Source organism: Phoenix dactylifera, chromosome 4, assembly GCF_009389715.1.
Source record: "Phoenix dactylifera cultivar Barhee BC4 chromosome 4, palm_55x_up_171113_PBpolish2nd_filt_p, whole genome shotgun sequence".
NCBI classification, from domain to species: Eukaryota; Viridiplantae; Streptophyta; class Magnoliopsida; order Arecales; family Arecaceae; genus Phoenix; species Phoenix dactylifera.
The window spans coordinates 5542735-5566891 of record NC_052395.1 but is presented as its reverse complement, the minus strand read 5'-3'; the positions used below and the strand labels follow the sequence as shown (position 1 = coordinate 5566891).

Below are 24157 nucleotides of genomic sequence, written 5' to 3'. Positions count from 1 at the left end.
ATGCCCATGAATGATCTTTTTCTGCATATTTAGCTATATTTTTTGGTGTACCACAATATTCAATAGTTGCTTAGGAGACTTAATATTTCGATAACATCACTTAACATAAGCATGGGATCTAATGGTTGAAGTTGTATCCTCATCAAAAAAAAAGGTGGCATTTGTATCTACCATTTCATGAGAGAAAAGTTTGGTAATCTTCTGTATCAATGACCTTCCAAGGTAAAAGCTATGGATAGGAGCACAAAGAACTTTATGGAAGCAGGCTACAGTCTATTTGTGTCACAATATTGGCAAGAATGTCTAAGTTAAGAATTCTAAGCTCAGCAGGGAAGGATTTTCAGATTTTTTTTTTTTGGTTAAATTTATGTGTGGAAGAAGGTGATCTGTCCACCATGGACTTTAGGACAGTTGTATTTTTTTTTTCTTTTTCTTTCCATCTCTTGGAAAGTAGGCGGCCGATTTAGCCGGTTGGTGACCGGGTGCACCGTAAGTAATTACCCATCCTGGTTTATTGTATAGTTACCCTAAACTAGATATGAAAATGGTTATTTTAAGGGGATTTTGACAATGATATTAAGCTACATGGTAATGCTATGAGGAGCTGGTTACTTGCATTCAGAAAATTTATTTCGATACACAGGAGATGGTTATGTGGATATACCATTAAGAGATTAGTATCACTGGCATTACAGTTCACAGGAGAAGGTTGCTCATGGAATTGCCAATCCAGTGTCCGTAAGCAACTTTTTATATATGTATGGTGGCGATTCAATTTTTTTCCTTTTTCTTATTCCTTGAAGAACCATATTTTTTTGAAAAATTTTCATTCTTTTCCCTATCTCCAAGATGAGCACGCGGGAAGTGAAATTGAAGCCAACATCATTTTTTTGCCAAAAAAAAAAAAAATCTAAAAGAAGACATCGTCATTTCATCACTCCATCAGGGTCAACTCCCTGGAGAGCCATATTTTTATGGAAGATGCTATGTTTTGTTGAGCCTTGACCTTTTATAGAAATGCATTGCTCATGTTTCCTCACCTAACATCATTTTTTTTCCAAAAAAAAAAAGAGAAAACTAGAAGAAGACATCGTCATTTCATCACTCCATCAGGGTCAACTCCCTGGAGAGCCATATTTTTATGGAAGATGCTAGCGTTGATCTTTTAAAGGAATGCATCGCTCATGTTTCCTCACCTAACATCATTTTTTTACAAAAAAAAAATCTAGAAGACATCATCATTTCATTATTCCATCAGGGTCAACTCCCTGGAGAGCCATATTTTTATGGAATGTTTTGAATGCATTGCTCATGTTTCCTCACCTCTTCGTCATTAAGCAAAGCTGGTGCACTAGATCTGTTGGGCAAAAGTCCAAGACAGAATCTCTTGCGCTCGCTGCACCTGAGCTGTATCTATCAATGAGCACAAGGACCCAAAGAAAATAACAACAACAAAAAAAAATCTGTAACACCAACACGAGCCTAGCAGTCTTATAAATTCTTGGAGGGTGGACGGGTTTTCGGCACGTGTGATACACGTGATGGGTATAATAGGAAGGTTGTATTTTAATAGACGGTTGCGATCTTATCTGATATGTTCGCAAATGTGCATATATATGGCCGTCGTTGGGAAAAGTTGACGGGATATTTAGGGCGGAGAGAGAAAATATTCTTATTAGAGGTTTGGGCTGCCAACTCGCAGTAGGGGCTGTATGAGTTGTAGGTATACAAATGGGTCGGACCCGATTCAATCTAGATTTTTAATTAAATTTTAATTTTAAACTCAGATTCAATCTAATAGAAGATTGGGTCGACTCGGATCCACCGCTATAATTTTTGATCCAACGGATCATTCGGGTCAGATTGAATCGGATCCACCGTTATAATTTTTAACCCAACGGATCATTCGAATCGGATCGGATCTATGTATAACTCGGACCCAATCTAAAAAATTCAAATCCGGTTCTGATAAACCCATTTAGGCTCGTTTAGTTCGCAGGAAAAGAATAGGGAAAAGTGTGGTCAACGGAAAAATAATGAGATGCCTCTTGTTTGGTTGGAGTTATTAAATGAGAGAGACGGAAAAGTTGTATTCCCATGGAAATATGATTCCCACATTTTATAAGAAAGTCTTTTCCATGAGAAACATGGGAAAGTTACTTTCCCATGAGGCGGGAATCACTCTATTTTTACTTTTTTCCAAAAAAAACCCTTCAACATTAAAAAAGCATTAAAGAGGCATTAAAGACCTAATTTTTATTAAGGACATAATAGAAATTATACATAACTTTCCTAGAAAAGTGGATGGCCAACCAAACATAAGCACTTTGGAAATTTGTCACTTTCCTATGGTCAACCAAACATGCCAAAAGTACTTTCCTAGGCATCCTCTTCCTAGGAATTTATTTCCCATTAATCATATTCCTAGTAGGAAAAATGCTTTCCGCGAACCAAACGAGTCCTTCATAGGAAAGTCTTTTCCATGAGAAACATGGAAAAATTACTTTCTCATAAGACGGAAATCACTCTATTTTTACTTTTTCCAAAAAAACCCTTCAACATTAAAGAAGCATTAAAGAGACATTAAAGACCTAATTTTTATTAAAGGCATAATAGGAATTATACATAACTTTCCCAAAAAAGTGGATGACAAACCAAACATAAGCAATTTAGAAATTTGTCACTTTCCTATGATTAACCAAACATGCCAAAAATACTTTTATAGGCATTCTCTTCCTACGAATTTATTTCTCATGAATCATATTCATAGGAGGAAAAATACTTTCCGCGAACCAAACGAGCCCTTTATGTCATCCAAAAGTTCGAACCCCTCTAGACTACAACCCGTGGGCCTAAATAATATCTCTTTTTAAAGTCTGATTATTTGGATTCAATTAACGTTAAATTAGCATTAGAGTATAAATTGTACGAATCTATTATTATTATTATTATTAGATGTTAGCATGCCCTATTTTTATATAAGCGTATGTATCTGCTGCAAGTTTGAAGGAGCGCGTCGTTTAGAACGATATTAAGACAGTCTACAAAGACTGACAGAGTTGATGGGTTGTTGTACTGCTGTTGATGGGGTTGGGTTTGTCCCGTAGAAGAATCATAAAGCCTGCAATGATTCTTGGGCACTGGCGTTCCTGCTCAAGTAGATGACCCTATGAACAGCAACAAAAATTTGTGGGTGAAATTGCTAGCGTTGATAGCCTTAGGAAATAATATTTATGCTTAGACTTCAAGACCAACTTCATACAACATTACAAAAGCACGCTGACAAATGTTTTGACACACATTGAGAAGCAACCACACTACTACACTGGCATCATGCATAACTCTTGAAGTACAGCAAAATTGGAAGCCCCATTTATCTATAATTGCGGTAGATGGGGCTGTACATGCAGCTCTCTGCATACTTTACCAGGTTCTGCGGACGAGGGAGCCGTGTTGCCAAACCTACAAACAAGATGCAAGAATATACAATTAAATTTATTGTTCACGTATCGAGCAATTGGAAAGCAAAGTCAGCCGAGGAATGAAAAAAGACACACCAAGCTCATATGCTGTAGCAGCCACATTAGCAGCAATATCAGCAGATATCTTTCTAATATTTGAGAAGGGCGGGTAAATCAGTCCTTTATTATCCAAGTTCTCCTGTGTCACCTGCTGGGCCAGAGCTTCAGCTGTTCAACAAAAGTTCAGTGTAAGTTGCAATTACATAATGATTAATGTAAAATCTACAACAATTGCACAAAAATTTCCTAAGGTAACATTATTGGTATTTCTACCAAAACTAAATGAACAATCTTAAATTTCCTAAGTTCTGCCCCCCATATACTGGCTAGACAGGCTTCATGGTATATATAACAAATAATCTCTCCAAAGGAAACTTGCACACCTGAAACAGACAAAAACTAACAAATCAACCCAAACTTATCCAACTACACCATTTCCTTTACATTAAAACCATCTCAATAAAATAAAATATAGAATAAAACAAAATTCATAGAATATATGGACCTCTAGAAATAGGTACCTATCAACCAATGCTGTATGGACTTCAATAAAATCAGTTTTTGCATTACAAGTGCAAGTCCGCCTCCATTATTCCTTTTTTTTTTTTTGGTTCTTTAGCAAGAGAGTCTGTGCACTGTATATGATTTTAAAGAGTACCGAGCTAAACTACAACTACCACAATTTTTTTTTTCACTTACAAGCTGCAAGGAGCATGTCATCGTGCACGCGTATAGCACCTGAGATCACCAAACCAAGACCCAACCCAGGGAAAATATATGCATTGTTGGCCTGGCATCATGTGCAAACATGCAAAGTCAATATTTACAATATAGCTATACTCTAGTGTTATTGCTTGGTTATCAATTCAGTGACTCACTCCACAGAACCAAAACATAAGAGAAAGTTCAAACCTGGCCTGGCACAAAAACCTTGCCGTTCAACTCAACAGGATCAAATGGACTTCCACTAGCAAATATTGCTCGGCCCTGCAAATCATAGCAGAGTGTTAAAAGGGATGCAAAAATTGTAAACCAGGTTGAACCCAATGCATGATACGAACCACAGCTTGATGCTTACCTTACTCCATCTGTATGCTTCCTCAGCAGTGCATTCAGATTGAGAAGTTGGGTTTGACAGGGCGAGAATTATTGGCTTCTGCAAGGTGTAGTTGGCAAGAGTCGGCATTTAATTTATTTCTTTCAACATAAACCTCCAATTCAATTAATGAAACAGCAGGTTGAATGAAGAAAGCTCAAAGAGTATTCTTACCTCATTAAAGGAGGCCATGGCTTCAACTACTTCCTTTGTGAAAGTTTTTCCCACTCCAGATGATCCTATCAAAACAGTGGGCTTGATAGCCTAAGCAAACAAAACCAAGTTCAGAATCTCTTGTTATTACTCAGTCATTATAAAGGCATTACAGGACACTGCTTTCACTTAAAGCTGCTTTTGCCACAATAGCAGGACTGACGAGGCAATAATTGTATCACATATTACACTAATAATCTATACCAATCTAAAGTATCCCCAGGATTATGGCCCCTTGAGCACTTTCGAAGAAAATGAAAGAAAAGAATGAAAATTAAATGGGATGAGATGAAAGGAGAAAACATTGAAATTTTTATTTGTTTGGTCAAACTGAGGAAATGGCAGAACTAGTTCTAAATATAGTTTCCCTTTATATAGTTTCTCCTTCTTAGCACCAGAAAAAGATTGATTTGCTTGTACTAGGGACCTCACCGTGTATACTAGCCTCCATAGCAAGAATTAAAAGCACCAGGGAGATGAACCTGGGTCTAAAAGGGTCTATGTGTAAGAATTTTCTGTAACTACCCTAGCCCTATAAGCATGGTCCACTGTTGGTGAAATAGCAATTCATCAATGGTAAAGAAACTGGATTGAACTAGAGGATTCCATCAATAGAAAATGGAGCTATTACTGTGCAGCATGACATCCTAAGAGAACTTTGCATATCATGAGACAAAACACAGGAGCAATCATGCAACATGTATATTCATGTCAAGTCAGTTTGTACCTTGACAGCATCTAAGAGGTTACTGACAGGTTCATGCTCATGTGCCCAAGGTTTCTTGAAGTGTTGAAGAGATTCCTTGCGTGACCTCACAATTAATCCCTATAACGTGTAAAAACCTCATGTCAGTTAAGATGATATAATGATGAAATGGAAAGGCTAAGAGACAATTTGGTGATCCAGAGGAAAGAGATTCATCACAACCTTAGAATCCACAAGCCAAATCTTCTTCCGAGTCTCTTCCAATGGAGCTTTTGTCTGCAGTTGTGAGAATAAATATTTTACCATATAAAAGTCTATATCACATCATAGAGCACATCAGGACAGGAAACATGATTACAATAAGAGCCTGACTAATCTAGAAGCTCAATGAGCAAGCTGCAGTACCTGTTTTGACATTTCAAGAGCTATCAGTTCAGCAATACCAGTACCAGCCTGCAAGCATAAAAATTTAGTATCTGCTGAAGCAAGCAAAATCATAGGAAAACAATAAATGGGATAAGATTATAAGAGTAAGAAAAAACATATATGGATTAATACAAGTTCCTAGTCCCTGGATACAAGGAAGCATATGCATCACATAAAGTTAGCTAGAAAAATATGACCTGCCAAACACATCATTACATGAGATATGTGCAAAGGTGTATACATGCATAATCAATGACTATAGTTATTAAGACCTGCATAAAGTCAATGGCATCTGTAATTGAAGAAATGCTAGACTTCAAACATTTTTCCATGATTAAAAAAAGTTGATGTGCTAATATTCTAAATTTCTTGCATCAAAAATATAAGCTGTTGAACATCAAATAATCCTGCAGCTTTCCCAAATGTCTGACACTTAAAGGAACCAAAAATTTCAATCCTAGAGTGGTCATCATTTTTCAAATGCTTGGTTAACAGCTAAGTATAATGCTTCCACTGAGAGAAATTCACAATATATTGGACAACTTAAATAGAAAATACAATACATCTTGGATTGGTGAGTTAAAGGTGATTGAAGAAAGTTAAAAAGGTAAAAAGGGGGTAAAATCCTAGACTTGCGAAGAGAGTTACCTCCCCAGCACCAAGGAACAAGAAAGTGTGCTCTGCTAAAGTTCCGCCAACCAGCTTCAGAGCTGCCACAAGCCCAGCAAGGACAACAGAAGCTGTCCCCTGCAATAATCAAAGAAAATGGTATATTTTCAAGAGAAATAACAATCAACGGCAAAAGCAAAACCTCCTACCAGATCATCAGCTCAACAAGGAGAAACAACAGGTACAATAACTGCACTATGGCAAGGCAAACAATCCTAGATAGTTACCTGAATATCATCATTGAAAACAAGATGAGTAGTGCCATATTTTGAAAGCAGTTCAAATGCATTGTGGTTGGCAAAGTCTTCAAACTGCAAAAAATGGACAATTTTTTAGTCTGAAACACAAAATCAAGTTAATGGCAGAAGAGCAACCAAATTCAATTATTAACAGGATTAAAATCTCTCCAGTTCCTCATTGGTATGCTGGCTCACCTGAATGAGGACTTTTTCCCCATAGTTCTGTTTAACAGCACACATGAACTCGTGGAGAAATTCAGCATATTCCTAATTCAGTAAATAGAAGATAAGAATTCAGCATTTTGAGTCTGCAAATATATATGATAGAAAGATGCAATCATGTGCTCTAGGTTGGATGAACCTGGCCAGTTGCTCTCCTTTGCCTTAACCCTATATAGAATTCATCCTTCAGCAACTGCTCGTTGTTTGTGCCCACATCTATTGTGATGGGTAAGCACTGCAAGTTAACAATCAATTATTGACACTCTCCAAGCAAACAAAGGCAATAAAAATCAAAATATCAGGTGATGAAAATACTAGATGGAAAAATAACATCAAGTAACCGAATGCTTACTGCTGATGGGCGAACTCCTCCAAGGGCCGTATACAGTGAAAGCTTGCCTACGGGAATTCCCATTCCCTGGGTAAAGCAGTTCACTGCTAGATCAGCAAGCAATCCCAAAGTGGAAAGTGTTTTCACTTTTAGCATATTATAATAAGAATGCATGGTAAAAAAATTCACCTGGCAACCAAGATCTCCAAGCCCTAAAATACGCTCACCATCGGTGACCACAATAACCTGAATGCTCCTCTCAGGCCAGTTTTTTAGCACCTCAAGAATCTTCCCCCTAAAACACCAAGCAGCTCATCAAAATATAAATGACAGAACATTTGCAAAAACACAAGAAATCATATCTTACTTCTCCTTCAAACTGAGGTAAAGACCCTGTGGATGCCTAAAGATGCACCCATACTTTTGGCAAGCCTCACCAACTGTTGGTGTGTAAACAATCGGAAGCAACTCTTCAACATTGTCTATAAGAAGCTTGTAAAACAACCTCTCATTTCTCTCCTGTTCAATAGATATCAACTCCCGGAGATTATTAAGTTATACATCATCAACCCACTAATCCAAAATATCTCATAAGAAGTAAATGGAATGATAATTGTTAGGGACAAATACTTGAAGATCCATTAATGCCATGTAACGCTGCAGGGGTACTTGATACTGGCGAAGATTGTGCAAGATCTTCTTCTCCTACAGGATGCATTATACTATGCTAATCAGCATAGAGCAGTTAAAACATAAAACAAACTCTAACCACAAACACATACAAACCTGAAGCCCCTGAGTGATGCAAACTGGAGGCAAGAGGCCTCGCAGGTAGTGGGCATCTCTCTCCTTCTCGGTGAAGGCAAGCCCTTTGTTGTGGTGCGGATCCCTCAACAAAGTGTAACCACTAAGGACAAAGAATGCTTATGTTAACCAGATGCCAAGCAAAGCACATTCATGACAGGTTCATCAAAAATGTCAAAGATGTTGTAACCAAAGAAAGTGTCAAAGAAGAAATTTTGCATCACTATTTATCACGATTTTCACTTCCATCCATACCGATATTTGTAGTAAGGATACACAAACGATCAAGAACTTACAGATTGGGCCGACAACAATAATTGTTACAATTGTTGGCTTAGGAGGTATATTAATCAGTAACCAAGCAAAAACAGATGGCCCTAATCCTAAACACTTGCAACCAGAGGCTTAAAAGAAACACAAACACCATTCAACGGATTGAGTTTGCTAAAAATATGAAGACAATAATCATCAATTTGTAATAGAAAAAGGGATAAAAATAAAAATTCAACAAAAAGCGCAAGTTCACCATTTCTTTAACTTATTTTAAAGAATGAAACGTAACTTTCAGACAGAGTAAAATGACATTAAAAACTAAAAGAAAGGAACAGAACGGGGAGAAAATCGGACACCCGGTTCACGTTTCCTACAACTTCCAGCGACCTTGCACGACTAGCATTGGATAAGTTCATCCAGAAAAGGCATGCCAGACAAGTAAACTAATTCCAAATTATGTTTAATTAAACAAAGAACACGAAAAATTAAACTTTCCACACGGAAAGTTAGACCTGCCTACCTCTATCAACACCATATACGGTCACTTCATAAGTAATCCATTTTAAGAGAAAAGAAAAAAGGAAATGAACTAAATAAGCAATGAGCCAAAAAGAATTGGTATCAAAACCCAGACAAATTCAGTGAATTTTGGAGAGAAAGAATTACAGAAAATGGGCAAGAACCATTAAAATAATATCGAGACCCCAGTCAAAACCAGTGAATCCGGTTCAAGAAAGCAACAGCAAAAGGCCATAGCATTTCCTCGATCATATCGACGAGATCATCAAACACGTTTGAGAACTCAGAAAACGGTCAAATTAAGAGAATGCAAACAAAATCAACCGAAAGATTCAAGGAAAACACGCAAGAAGAGAGAAATAAAAGAATCGACAGTATAAATTCAAAAACCGTCAAAATTCAGCGAAACCAAACAAAATCACCGCGAAAAAATCAAGAAAAGCACGATGAATAGAAAAAAGAAAGAACCGATGGTACCGACGAAGATCGGGTCAGACCTGGCGACAGATAGGGTCCAGGGGGTAACGAGCTGCTCCTCCGTGGCCCGATCCTCGCCGTAGACGTCCTCCACGCCGCCGCCGACGGTGGACTCGGGATCCATATCGAGCACCGACGGCTTGTCCCCTCTGATCTCCTTCAGCGTGCTCTCCATCGCCACTCCTCTCACCTTCCCGTCTCCTCTTCCTCTTCCGCAGCACCGCACCACCACCCCCGCCGCCGAGCTCCGCCGCTGCGAGTGATACAAGCGGTCTCGATTTCCGCACCTCTGAGAAAAAAGAAAGGCGAAAACAAGAACAACCGATAAGCACAGAAATGTCACCGCCTCTGCTTATATACCAAAAAAAATCCATAAAGAGGGGAAATAATCACTAAAAATATTTTTTTATTAGATCCCCAAAGTCAAAGACGGGGGAGACCCACAACTTAAAGAAAAATAAAGACTTGGACGATAGCGAACGAGAACAATGATAGATTTAGGTTATGAATAAAGAATGAATCAGGAGAAATACTACCTGGAAATGGCTTCTACTAACGGAGATCATGGCGACGAGTTGTCAATTTAAATGGGCGTGGCTTTTGTCTTCCTCCGGTGAGAGAGATGCGGAGGACTCTTAGGAAGAAGATGTGCTTCGTATCCTTCTTTCCCTCTCTTTCTTCCGGCTCGGAGACCGTGAGAGAGAGAGAGAGAGAGAGTGAGAAACAGGAAAGAAGGAGACATCGAGCGCGATGGGCTCGCTTTGTAGTCACCCGTGGAGATAATTTGTACCGCGGATGAGTATAAGATTAGATTGTTCGAGCACCCATCCGGAACTTGACGATGAAAATTAATGTAAGACCGTGCGATGGGGAAGTAGGCTGCTGGGCCGCCGCGGGTAACAGGATTTTCTTGTCAATCCGCGAGTAACTGTAACGAGATTTCCTTTGTTTTATGAAGGTCTATCTTTGAACGCAAATGTTTTGGTGGCCCAAACTTAGCACCCAAACACTAGTTACCGCCACGTCTCTTTTTATTTAGTTATTTAATTACTACTAAGAGAAAGATTCTTTGCATATAGATGTTTCGTCGCCCAAACGCAGCGTCCAAATGCCGCTTCCTGCCACCGCCACGGCAACTCGTTATTCTCATCAAAGGCACAGGGTACATGACACCGCATTCATTGCATGAACCTTCTCTTGCCGCATGGCATGGATTTCATTTTGGTAGCATTGTTGGGTTCCGTAGCATTACTTGTCTTTTACATGGAGCGGCCACCCGGGTGGATTAACCCGGAGCAGCGGGTAAGGAGGCCCAAATCTGGAACCAATTCCTTTCTCAGCTGACACGCAGGCCACGTGGCAAATGGAATGTATTGCCACGTCATCGACCCCAAAAAAGCCAGCTAATCACTTGTTCCCACGAGGCCGGATATGGTAAGGGGCACGTGTTGCGAAGTTAATTGGGGCACGTGGCGAGACAACGCTTGGGGAGGATCGGTGGATCGGGGTGGGTGATTTGCTACTCTCTTTTACCGTACGCTACGAGAAGACGCAACGGATTTTACAGTAGCGCAACGAGGACGATGGGTCGTTCAAAGTTGGCGGCGAGGGCTGGAGCCCGCATCAGTTGAGCGACTGATTCGGGGCTTCTTATGGGGCTCGCTTGGTGGGGGCCGTGGGGTGTACCTGGTGGCATGGGAGAGTATTTGCCTCCCTCTCAAGGAGGGTGGCCTTGGGGTGTTGTCTCTCCTGAAGAGACGAGAGCTGCTCCTCGCCCGGCATGCTTCCCGCTTCATCCTGGAGCCGCAAGGCTTCTGGAGCCGGATCATGACTGTCCGTTATGGGGGGGTAGGCCAGGAGGGCGGGGTTCGAGGAGGGCGGGGATGTTCTTTTTTATGGCGTGAGATTGCGAGATATGTGCCCATGGTGTCGGATCACACTCGATGGCTGATAGGCGATGGCCACAGCATCGATGTGACCAGGGACTCATGGGTTGATGGCCTCCCCCTGTGCCGCTGGTCGACTACTGTTAGTATTGAGGCTGGGGAGGGTTTACAGGTCTGTGATCTTATGACCCCCGGGGAGGCTGGATGGGACGAGATTCGATTAGCCCGCTTCTTCGGGGAGCATCTGGCGGAGCGGGTTCGCTCCCTCCCTCTGCCACAGAGCGGTGGACCAGATATACGAGTGTGGAGTTCCTCGACCAGTCCCAGAGTCAGGATGAGCGTCCTTTCTCGCATTCTTAGGCGGGAGTACGAGCCTGGTCCTGATTGTGCCTGGATCTGGCGATTGGGCCTCCTCCCAAGGGTTGCGCTGTTCCTCTGGAAGGTGGTCTGGGACCGTCTTCCAACGAGAGCAGTACTTGGTGGACGAGGATTGAGGATCCCCCTGGAGTGTGGGGTTTGCGGTGTGGCCGAGACGGTCGACCATGCCTTGTTTCGGTGCTCAAGGGCGAGGGACACTTGGCGTCTGGCAGGGGTCCCGCAGCCGGTATGGAGCTGTAGGGACCAGTTCTTACAGGCCATGCACCAGAGCTCGGAGTCCCCGGCGCTTCGTCAGGAGGTGACTCGAGTGAGCTGTACTGCCTACCAGATCTGGTTGGCCAGGAACGCTCGTATATTCGGTGAACGATGTATGTCGCCGAGATTTGTGGTCGAGAGTGCCCGTAGTCAGGCGGCAGAGATGTGTCACACCTCCACCACCGGAGGGACCTTGACAGCTCGGGACATCTGGGGCCCCCACCCTGCTTCGGCAATATCCCACACGGTGTTTTTCACCTGGGAGCCCCCACCCCCGAGTTTCCTCAAGGTCAACTTTGATGGGTCAGTCCTAGATGGTGGCACGAGGGGAGGTGCGGGTTTCGTCATTCGGGACCCTTTCGCTAGGGTTGTAGCCGTTGGTGGCAGTCACTTATTTGACACCTCGGTTCCGAGCGCGAAGCTGAGCGCTGCCTGGGCAGGCCTTCGACATGCCCGGTGCGTGTTACAGGCTAGGTCTATCACCCTAGAGGGTGATTCAGCCACCGTTATCAGTTGGATCCGAGAGGGTCCTAGGGGTGACGACAGTGACCACCCATTGCTTCGTGATATATGGACTATGGCGAGGGATGGATGGGCCTTTCAGGCCAAGCATATCTACCGTGAAGCCAATGGGGCTGCGGATTGGGTGGCTGCATTTGTAGCTCGCCATTCCGGAGACACTTTGTGGACTGGAGATGGGGAGTTGCCTTTGGCACTCCGAGGTATCCTATTTTTTGACTTTATTGGATGTATCCGTACCCGACAGGTATGATCCACCCGTATTAGCGAAAAAAAAAAAAAAAAAGGGCTGGAGCCCGCATCACGGGCCGTCCAATCAGAAAGCAATGGCTTGATGTGGCGCACCCGTTTGGCATGAACCACATGATTTGCGGGGTCCAACGCGCACAATGATTTAAGGTGTCTGAGGCATGAATACACGTAATAAGCGTGCTGACTTGTAAAAGGAATCTAATTAGAGATGAATTGAGTGCCTCACAACTAATTTCGCAATTATCCCGCAAGATTAGGTATCATAAGCATTTTCTCACAATTTTTTTAAAGATGAGAAAGGCACAATTGACAAAGTGACGTCACTCACGTAGCAGGTTGGCAACGGCTAATTGCTTTAATTTGTGCTCCTTTATGGTTGCTGGTTCGGAAGGAGGGGGTTGTATCTTTCGCACCAAAGAAGAATTCATTTTCTTTTGCATGAATCTACTATCAGATCGTACAATGGTAGCTTCAAGATCTATGCAAGCCGGTGAATGAAGAAGTGCGAAGTGCTTTGAGACCTGTGTGTGATTCAATAGTTGACGTTATAAAAGAAGATCAATCATTTTTTTCTCGCGAAAGATATAATCCAAACCGTATGGTAAGATCATATAGTTCTTTTTGTCTCGGATTTTTGGTGTACTGATCAAGAGATTATCTCCATTCATGGGAATGTAAAACCTATTCCAGTTTTGGTACGAAGACTCACTCTTTCCTATTTTTCTTTCTTTTTTTCTTCTTTTTGCTCATTTTTCAATGTAATCTTTATTGTTATCTTTATGAAATGGCAGTAGTAAGGCACTATTTTTCTTAGTCAGAAAATGTACAACCTATACAAGCATCTAATTGTGAATTAATACAGTGCTTTCACCAAAATATACATTTATACAGCAATGGGTGCTAGTGTAACAAATGTGGCAGCAGCAATGAAGCTCTATATTTGGACAAGTTTTTATCTGACTTTGATGTTATGAGAAGTCTTCGTATTTGTAATTTCTTTCACTTTTGTTTTTTGAAATCTTTAGAACTATCATGATTTCTGGCTTCAATAAATTAATTAACGGGGAAGAACGTTTTACTCAGAGAAAAATATTAAAAAGAATGTGGTGTGAAAGCAAGGAAAAATAGTCTTCTGAGAATGCAACTATATTATCAAGGGACCCTTATCTTTAGTCATAGTGTATTTGTTCTACGAAGAGAACAATTCCCATTCTTTATTTGGCTTTATCAAGGAATGCACTTTGGCTTCTTCAAATTATTGTTGAATTGGATATTGGATTTCAATTTAACATGTCTATGCTCATATAAGCACTTTGTGCATACGCATGACATGACACAATGCGCATACCATGCCTTGCCACGTGTGCAGTATGATTAGCTGAGCCGAGTGAGCGAGCAAGTGCATTCATGGTCACCAGCTTGAAATCCACAATATCTAATTGAATCTAGAGCACTTGGACTTCAGCAAATATAGGTATGCTTAAATTTAAACGTCCAACACGGGATTATTAAATATAAAAAGTTAAAATTTGAAAAATTTTAAATTGTAAAATAATAAAAAATTCTAATGTTTCCTTAGAAAAGTTTTAAATTTTTAAAGTTAATAAAATCATAAAGAAAAAAAAATCTAGGCAACTTATATTATACAACGGATGAGGTGATCAATGGACTTGAACTTTACTTGATATTGTTTGTATCTATATGAGAGGGCCATAGTAGGTAAAATCTTGAGCTAAGTCACTGTCTCAGATTTTTTACATATCACAGTTTTGTATATGGTTAGTGCATATTAAAGGCTAGTGCTTAGTATCTTGATTTTTTATAAAAAATTACTAGGATTAGCTCAATTCTCTACTTGTCACCTTATGACGATTCTCATAGAGGTGTGCCCCTCTAAGCGTATCGATGACTTAATATCCTGCAGATGCCTAGGACTCATTAAGAATATAACTCAATCTTTAGTTTATTTTGTCTCTGATATAAGTCCTCACCATAGGGATGAAAGGAGATATTCTCCAAATTATATCCTCTTGTATGATCACTTAGTCAACTTTATTTCTACCGCATTGAACATCTCTCATGGAATCTACGGTCATAAAGTTTAGGTATCTTTTATTGGTAACATATAGTTGGCTTAAGTTCCATCCTCCTTGATGACTCTACGATTCTAATCTAAATAAACCTTTGGTTAATGAATTTGCTGAATTTTTCTATACTTAGCATATTTCAAAAAAACTATATTGCTCTCTCTCTCTCTCTCTCTCTCTATATATATATATATATATATGTGTGTGTGTGTGTGTGTGTGTGTGTGTGTGTGTGTGTGTGTGTGTGTGTGATGAAGCTAGGTATGTCCATTTATCTTTTTGCGGGTATCTTTTTAATCTACTAGTTCAATTACATCCTTATTGTCACAATAGATTGATATGGCCATAACCTGTTTTAGTACTAGATGAAGTTTAGATATATAATTTTTAAATAACTCTACCTTGGTTAGGGTGGGGTATCCGAAGCAATCAACTAAGCCTCAATAATGCTTCGAGCAACAATTATTTGTTTGGAAAATATTCAAGCTATGGGGCCACAGCCACAAAAAAAAAAAAAAAAAAAAGCAAGCGGCTGATTTGATTCTAAGCAATCAGTAACCCAATTTGTATTATTATAATCCTCAACCACTTTAGGGTATTTAATGCAAAGAATAGAAAGATCAAGGGTTTCATTTAGATATTGAAGCACTCTTTCTAGACGAATCTAATGAGATTGATCTGGTTATGAGTAGATCTACTTAACCTCCCTACAACATGGGCAACATTAGCTATTGTCCCATTTGCTGTGTATAGGAGATATCCAATGATTTGAAAATATCTAGTTGAGTCAATGGGTTCATCTAGTTTGATGATGATAGAGGAAGAGAGTTAGTTAAGCCTTAAATCTTATAACTCTTGAAGAATTTGCATTAGGTCAATTAGGTTTTTCAGAGGAGATCTTGGAAACAATTTAAATAAAGTAATAAAAATGCAATAAAATGTATTAGAGGGCATTTAAACAATATTAAATATACTTTTACCGGAGGTTTTAAAATAAAGAGAAACAATTTTGATACCCAAATTACTAAAGTTAGACTTCTGCACAACTCAGGGTAGCTGAAATGATTGATTTTAATTTGAAGACCTATTTTAAAAGTTTTTGCACTATTTCTAGAGCAATATATTTCAAAAATTTTATTTGAAAAGCTGAATTATTTTTTTTGCATAAATTTAGATCAATGGGATTTTGTGGTTTTCTGGAAAAAAAAGCTAGGCAATTTCCAAAAATCTTTTAAAATAGTAGAAACTCTACGACTAAAAATTATACTAGACTTCAAAGCAATGAAATATTAGCAATTACTTAGATATACAAAATTCATCCTTTGATTGTCGAAAATTATATGAAAAAATTGCTAACATTTTGTAATTGTATTTTTCAAGATAATATCATACAAATAAATAATTTTAAAAATATAAATAATGAAGAAAAATGTAGAAGAATTGGAGAGGCATGCTTGGAATGAGGTGCGTAAAAACATTGCCTTTAGAACAAATTTTCACCCCATACCTACACGATCGTTCTCAAGATACAATATACTAGACTTAACCCAAAGCCTTTTGTCATGAATATGATCGCATGGAGGTGTGACCTAAAGGGCTCCTTTAGTTGCTTGGGGAGGAATGGAGAGTAGAGAAAAAAACTGAAAGGAAATATGAAAATTTAGAAAGGAGAAAGGAGTGCTTGGAATAGTAGACTAACTCTTGCATAAGGCATGATGTGTTCTGTATTGGAGGCATTGGACCAACAACTAATTAATATGGACATGCTCCATATAGACCATTAATAAGGGCATTAACAGTGTACTGTGAAATTAATCTAGACATCTGTCAAAATCTTTGAAATTTGCAAAGCTAACATTGCATATTTTAGAAATTGATCTGGTAGAGCATGTAAGGCTGGGGCAAGCAGATTGGGCTGGGGCAAACAAGCACATGGTCCCCAGTCCAAAATCCATATGGCCAAATTGGGCCTGGATCTTAAACCCTAATAAATGCAAGTGTATTTGTCGATAAGGGATCTAAAAATTTGACCCTCTGAAATTAAAAAGCAATAAAAATTTAGATTTTTTTATATGAATATCCTTCTAAATATTAAATTTTAAATAAATACACTCATAAAATTAATATATATATATATATATATATATATATATATATATCCTTGTAAAATACTTGTTTTGTTATTCTACCTATTTTTTATCTTTATTTTCGCATATGTATCCATACTATCTAACACCGTTAAAAAATTAATGATTTCAAATTAAAATGACTAAAATCTCCTTATTGGATAGATGTGCAAAAAGAAAAATCTATAAGATGATCATGATGGAAGGCAAAAAAGTAATTTTAAAATTTTATTTTATTTTTAATTAAAATAAATATAGTTTTTATTAATGTTGTAGAACTGTTATATTAGGAGTATTTGTTTTTGATATAGAAATAAATATAAATTTTAAGAAAATATTTATGCAAATTTGAATTTTTAATAGGGTATTCATACACAAAAAAAAAAAAAAAAAAACTCTAAAAATTTCTGCATTACCAAGCAAAAAGAGAAGACTGATTGTAATAGGATGCATGTCATGCATTCAATACATGACCGAACCAACCGTTACAAATATAGTTGATGGTTGAACGAATTTTAACAAGATTATGATGTGCCGAGCCCAAACTGAACTATTACTCGGTTATTCAAGCCTCATAAAGTGTTCAGGCTTCGTCCAGTTATCGAGCGGAGCCCGAGCTCTCCGTTACAACCTGGTTCATTCGAAGCCCCGTGGACGGAAACAATCGAAGTCCGTAAAGTCCTATTCCAAATTGCTCTCCAGGCTCGATGCAGTTTCTGGGCCCAAAGCCCACCAGTCCAAAAATATAAGGTCCGCTCCTTGCGTCATTCCAGAGCAAGGGTTTTTCAGGGTTAGCTTCTTCTTGCTGCTCTCGCGCCGCCTCCGCCCCCCCGGATCTCGTCGTCAGAGCGAAGAAGGGAAAAATAATGGCGGAGAAGGCCGTGACGATCAGAACTCGGAAGTTCATGACCAATCGTCTTCTCTCCCGCAAGCAATTCGTGAGCCCAAAAACCCTGGATCTCTTCCTGCCTTCTGATCTCGTGTAGCAAAACCCTAACTCCAAAATTCGCTTATTTGCTTGTAGGTCATCGATGTCCTTCACCCTGGAAGAGCTAACGTCTCCAAGGTACCATCTTTCTTCATTTCCAGTTGTTTTTTCTTTCCCGTTTTCTTCATTTCCAGTTGCTTTTATTGTAGAGTTTTGTTGAAGTTTAGCTGTTGATTTTTTGAAGGCGGAGTTGAAGGAGAAGTTGGCGAACCTTTACGAGGTGAAGGATCCGAACTCGATCTTTGTTTTCAAGTTTCGGACTCACTTTGGAGGGGGAAAATCTACCGGTTTTGGGTTGATTTACGACTCGGTGGATAGCGCCAAGAAGTATGAGCCCAAGTATCGGCTCATCAGGGTGTGTTTCCATCCCAATCTCTCCTTACTTGACATAGTTTTCCTGCATTTTATTTGTATTTGTCTGATGCGATTCGTACATCAGTTTTTATTTCTAGAAGTATGGTGTGGAAATTTTTAGTTCTGATTGCTATGTCTGACTGGATCTTGGTCTATATCTTGACCTGAGATTGTGTGTTCTGTATCTGTAATTGAATTTCAGTGGCACAAATTGTTAATGCGGCTTATGTTTGTGGTATCATTAAATAAAACATAATCTCTGTGTGTTATGTAGTGGCTGTTGCAATCTGGTTTACATGTAATTGACTCTTCTATTTTTATTTGATAGTTACTTCTGCTCTTGTGTATCCATGTTGGTTGTAATGTGTGTTCATGAAGGCAATTCTATTGCTGCTATTTTTCTTCTTTTTCTATAAATTTCTTCTGAGCTTTTTTGAGTGTCTTTTCATTGTAGAGACAAAATTGTTCATAGCTGAAATGTCCTTAAGTATATCATTGTTTAAACAAAAGTAGGGTATTTTATAATTCATAATGCTACTTCACCTGCACTTGGTGCTATTTTTGCACATTCAAATCAATTTACTAGCTGTTAATGACTTACAATTTGAGGCTTCTTGCTTGTTGCTGTGGTTCTGTATGTTGGCATCACTAAATTTATGCCCCTATAGATGTTTCAATACATAATTCCTCTTTAATGAGAATAGTTATTGCAATCACATCTGGCTTTTTGAGTTATTTCAATCAGTATTAGTCAAAAAGTCAAAATGAGAGGATGGTCCATTTTTTGTTTTACTGTCTGTTCGGATATAATAAGGAGAAGAGAAAAGAAGAGGAAGGAGGGAAGACAAGAGTAAAGAAACAAAAATGTGTCTCTCTCCTTGTTAGGACGTATAAAGGAGGGAGGGAGGTGGAGGGGGGGAGAGAGGAAACGAGGTTAACCCTGTTTGGTTAGCTACTTAGCTGTTGATAGAGAAGAGAAATTGCTAATTTCCCTATCTCAATCATGTGGGCAAAATTCAAAGTTAAAACATTGAAGGGGAAGAGTTCCTTCATTTTCTCTTCATATCTACCCACTTTTGGTGAGAAGCCATAAGCAGGTAATTGCTGTCCTCATTTTCTCTTATCTTCTCTCCATTTCTGTCCTCATTTCTGTTATCCAAACAGGGAGTTCAGTCTTCTCCATCTCTTCTCCCCAAATGTCAATCTAACGGACTGTTAGAATATATCAACCAAGCACTTTCTCCATCTCTTCTCTCCAAATTTGTCTTCATGGTTTGATACTATCAGAGGAGTTTACTGCTGCCCATTTTTTTTCAAATATTGTAGTTTCTCAGAAATTCTATGCTATCAGAGAATGGGTGTATTCTTACTCCAAAAAAAGAGTGTGGACATATCTATGGTTGTGCACATGCAAGTTAATTAAATCAAATAATCTGTGGCACACAGTGCAATTATTTAAGCACACTTTGTTAGTCTTGTTTACATGGTTGGTAGAAGGAAATGCCAATGAAGACATGTAAAACCAAATAGGAGGTCAAGAAATATGGAGAACTTTGTTCCAAGGTGTTATACAGTGCAAATTTGACTTGCAGGGTGAACTAAAACCTGACAACATATGGTGCCAGAATGATGCCTAGATCTTCAATGTCATCCAAGTCTTCGAGATTTCTGCCATTCTTGTGCTTTTCTTATCTGATGTTACTCTTCTTGAAGATTGCCCGCATGCAAAGTAGTAAACAAGCCCAACATTTTTCTCACCTTTACTATGATGAATGTGCTCACTTCCAGTTAAAAGTAGATTGGCACTTTAACCGAGAAAAGGCACATTCTGAAGCCTTTGTGCTTTCGTAAATGGGGTGCTAAAATTTTGTTGGCTTTCTAGCATGACTAAACTCTTAACCCGCACGAAATAAGACGGGAATACCATTGAACCCCTGACCTTTCTAGTAGGAAATGTTTCAGGTGACAAATTATATCATCCTGGCTTCTGGATATCCTGTTATTATGATAGCAATTCGTGTGGATTACTATAATCATTACAATAATTCCAGTTTGATGTTTCTGCTTGCTATCGTTTGGGGACAATATGGGCATTGATAGTTTTTGAGAAATCCTCTAAATGTTCACTTTGCATGCACAGTTCCTTCTCTTTGTAACTTGGAAGAATCCTTTGGGTATGACATGAATAGGGATGTTGGAATTGTATTTCCAAGTTGATAGTTAACCTTTTGGTGTCTATGGATACACAAGGTGGTTTGATGGTTGGTTTCAATATTGTCTAAACAGTGATGTAAACTGATATGTTAGATGTCTAAACAGTGTGAATCAAATTTTCTGTGTCATTTCATTGGTAGATGCCTTTTTCTGTTTCTCGTTTGTTTGTTCTTGTAAGTGTTTATATGGTGTTGAACTTATTACTGACAAACCCACCTCCCTTCTACTATCTCACTGGTAACTTACTGTATAAAAAGTTAATATATTCAAGTTTATTTTCTCTTATGCCTGTTTCGATGAGGTCAATGCTTCGATGGGTTCATTTTAAGATTGGTGCACATGGTGTCTCTTTTTCTTGATGCTTCTTATGTTAATTGAAAAATGATAATGTTTTGGCAGAATGGGCTCGCCACAAAGGTTGAGAAGTCGAGGAAGCAAATGAAGGAAAGGAAAAACAGAGCAAAGAAAATCCGAGGTGTCAAGAAGGTGAGGCAGGAACCACTTGTTTTATGATTTTTTTCCCTTCGCATGAGAAGTGTCTAATCTCGGAACTATTTTCTGCCACTTGTGACTCTCAATTAAATGGTTGCTTTCCAATTTAGACTAGACAATTTGTGGCAGTTGCCAAAGTAACTGTAGGTAATAGAGTGAGGTGCATTGCATAATAAGACCTTTGTGTGGAGCTCCTCTACTTTTTTTTGACAGTCAAAGGAGAGGAGGGTGCTATAGTTACCAAGATTTGCCATGCTAAAATGTACTGTCCTATATCGGGCATACCATACCATATTGGTATCAAACCGATGCTCAATGTGGGGGTGTACAGAGTTTTAGTACACCAAACTGACCTATATTGACATGGTACCAACATGGTATTGATATGGGTCCGGAAATTGGTATTGCAAATCTTGATAGTTACCATCTTAATAATTGAAGTGTAACATTTTAAATCCAACATCATTAAAGGTGCTTATCCTTCTAGCAAATGCCATCCTTTATATGCCCGTTGAACTGCTCTTGAATTGGTTGTGGCACTTCGAAGCCCTTCACCCTCTAGGCTTGTTGTACCACCGCTAGACATGTTAAAATTCTTAGGTGCTGAGTAAATCTCTCTCTGGGTGCTGACTACTTTTATTTTTTTCAGACCAAAGCTGGAGATGCTGCTAAGGCTGGGAAGAAGAAGTGAATGGATTCTTCAGTTGTTTTTATTGCATTGCCATCTTGTGTTTGTGACTTGCTAGAATTAAAATAATTTTAGAGGTTATTAATTTTGCTGATTTTGGAATTTGAGTTTGGTTGGAGTCTCGTAAGGATGCAGTGGATTAGCAAAATTCAAACTCTATTAAGTAACCTTTGACATCCAGGTTAAGTTTTTTCAAAGATGCTCTACATGTTTTGGTCCAAACCGGTTATTCCAAGTATTGTTGTCACTACATTCTTTTCTGTAAGTTCCTACAACTTGTGCTGTTGAGGTTGCTGAATGGGTCTTCTAGCAAAAAAAAATAAAAATAAAGCAGCAGCTGGGGTGAGTCAGGCTCCATCAGCGGTTTGTGGTTTAGATTCGCCTTTATGATCACTAACACTGTGATTATGCTCTGGAAAGTTTAATTGGGAAAAGAAAATCGTGCCCTAGAAGGCAGTCTGGTTATTTGGTTTTCTTGCCCTGCAAAAAGAAATCATGCAATCACTTTCACAATTTCACCTATCACATTGATCCGTGTCCTCCAAGAAAAAAAAATCTGTGATTATTGAACAGGAGCCCCGTCTGACAAAAAGTTTAAAAAAACGCAGCGTCACTTTGAGATCATTTGACTGAGCGCCTCAGAGCGGTGTTTTCTGTGAACATAATTGTCATGAACGCTGAACTCTGGTCTCTTGAGTTCTAGATTCATGGTTCAACTGTGGGTTGATTGATTTTTGTTTTTGTATTCTTCGTCTCAAGGTTCATCCTTCTATCTCGATCTCTAGTCTACTAACTTCACTCCCAGAAAAGGTGATGGTGATAAAAAATGGAGAACTGCATGGGTTGGTGAATTTAACAAGTTTAGGGATATTTTAAAGTTTTTCAGCGAGCTAGCGGATGATCGCTAGGGTGGTGGAGCTACTTGGGTTTCGATTCACTATCTTAAAGTTTACGAGCAGGAAGTACTCGATGACAGGAAAAAAATAAAAGAGTGGATGTTGCTTATTTACAAATTATAATCTTTTGCCGAATTGACTCAAGTTGGTTTTTATTCCTTTGACGAGTCTTGCCCGTTAAACAAGTGTCATTTTAGATGAACGTGACTTCAGAATTTAAAAGATTTTTCTAATTCTGTCACGAGACCTTCACATCTTGCGCTTGTGTTGAGTACATCTACTTCATATAGGAGAAAGCAGGGGAAAATCGCGTACAGCAAGTATTAATAGCTGCGAACTTGAAACCATGATCCCTGTAACATCACTAGTGTTCTGCAATTTCTTGATTTGGAAGTGTAAATGAGTTGAGCTGAACTGAGTAATAGTTGTGTTTTTCTTTTTCGATTAACCGGATGGTATCTACGTGCTTAGTATAAATAAATCCAATAGAGTCAGGAAATAAAATATTTCTAAACTAAACAAAAATGCTAGAAAAAGTTGGCCATAAAATTTTACCAGTGTTTGACAACAAAAGTAGTTACTCTGTTAGCTGCACTATTTGCGTCTCGATAGACATGAATTATGGTAAACAATGTACAAGTATCGACGACTCTCTGAATGTTCAATAGTATGGGATAATCAGTGGTAGATCTTGAGAGTTTCGAAATCCAATTCAATCGACCATTACTACTAAGTCGTCTTTAAGGAGCAGCCTTCAAAGAAATAATAGCGTGCCGCATCTCCTCCCAAGCAGCTTGCAACTCTGCCCCGAAATAGATGGGTCAAAAAGCTGTCTCCCACTCACTAAAATAAATTAAGAATTCGAACCTTTGATCACAGAACATGCACCTCCTCTACATGCTCTATCACTGATACTACCATCAAAATTAACCTTTATGAAACTTGGGGGTGGGGGCTCCTAGGTAATGAATACCGTTCTGGTAAGAGATAATGATGTGGGGGAGTCCAAGTGTCCGTATCAGCCTCTTTCACTCTGAATCACTTCAGTAGCTTGCATGAAAGCTGTTTCTAGTTAGAATCTTGATGAAGAAGATAAATTTTCGAAGATTCATTTATTCCTTGTAAGCCACATATGAAAGACAACATAAGCAGAGTAGATGCAATCTGTCCTGCTTTCAGGTTTATAACCATATATTTTCGGATGCTGTAGAAAAACCTCCAATGCGGATGGTGATGCGTAAAATACAGCTGGGACATTGGATAATTGCCAAACCTACGGTGCCTTTGGGAATTGAAAAAGAACACAGAGTCGTAGACTCCTCCACATTTGGGCAAAGGTCACAATTAGATGCAACATTTAACCCCTTATGCATCAACACTCCACCACAGGGGTGCACGCCCAGCTTCCATACCCAAGCACCATCCTTTCTACTATCGAGGACATTCCTAAATAATTTATAGATATTCTTGGCCCTGACTTTAGATGTACATGATGTCCGCCATACCAATCTATCCGGCAAATCACC

The 24157-nt window shown here is 39.0% G+C and overlaps 2 protein-coding genes across 4 annotated transcripts; one reads left to right on the top strand and one right to left on the bottom strand.

Moving 5' to 3' along the window:
• Positions 1–3186: 3186 nt before the first annotated feature.
• On the bottom strand, positions 3187–10198 carry LOC103721894 (NADP-dependent malic enzyme). 3 transcript variants are annotated; one of them, XR_005511390.1, is made up of 21 exons: positions 10033–10197; positions 9517–9785; positions 8210–8330; positions 8054–8128; positions 7791–7942; positions 7613–7718; positions 7445–7510; positions 7232–7327; positions 7066–7137; positions 6859–6942; positions 6611–6709; positions 5942–5989; positions 5759–5812; positions 5558–5656; positions 4792–4881; positions 4600–4677; positions 4434–4508; positions 4221–4311; positions 3795–3904; positions 3558–3689; positions 3187–3462 (listed from the first exon to the last, which is right to left on the bottom strand). XR_005511390.1 is itself a non-coding variant. In XM_008812271.3 (20 exons), exons 1-20 carry the CDS (start codon positions 10060–10062, stop codon positions 3374–3376), a joined length of 1926 nt encoding a protein of 641 aa, XP_008810493.2. In that variant the 5' UTR covers positions 10063–10191; the 3' UTR covers positions 3187–3373. The 3 variants fall into 3 exon arrangements, 2 of the variants coding, with proteins under 2 accessions (XP_008810493.2, XP_038981314.1); XM_008812271.3 differs by lacking the exon at positions 3795–3904 and having other exon boundaries at positions 10033–10191; XM_039125386.1 differs by lacking the exons at positions 3187–3462; positions 3558–3689 and having other exon boundaries at positions 3753–3904; positions 10033–10198.
• Positions 10199–17756: 7558 nt separating this feature from the next.
• On the top strand, positions 17757–22000 carry LOC103721893 (40S ribosomal protein S24-1-like). Its single transcript, XM_008812270.2, has 5 exons — positions 17757–17937; positions 18024–18065; positions 18172–18342; positions 20955–21041; positions 21697–22000. Exons 1-5 carry the CDS (start codon positions 17866–17868, stop codon positions 21736–21738), a joined length of 414 nt encoding a protein of 137 aa, XP_008810492.2. The 5' UTR covers positions 17757–17865; the 3' UTR covers positions 21739–22000.
• Positions 22001–24157: the final 2157 nt, after the last annotated feature.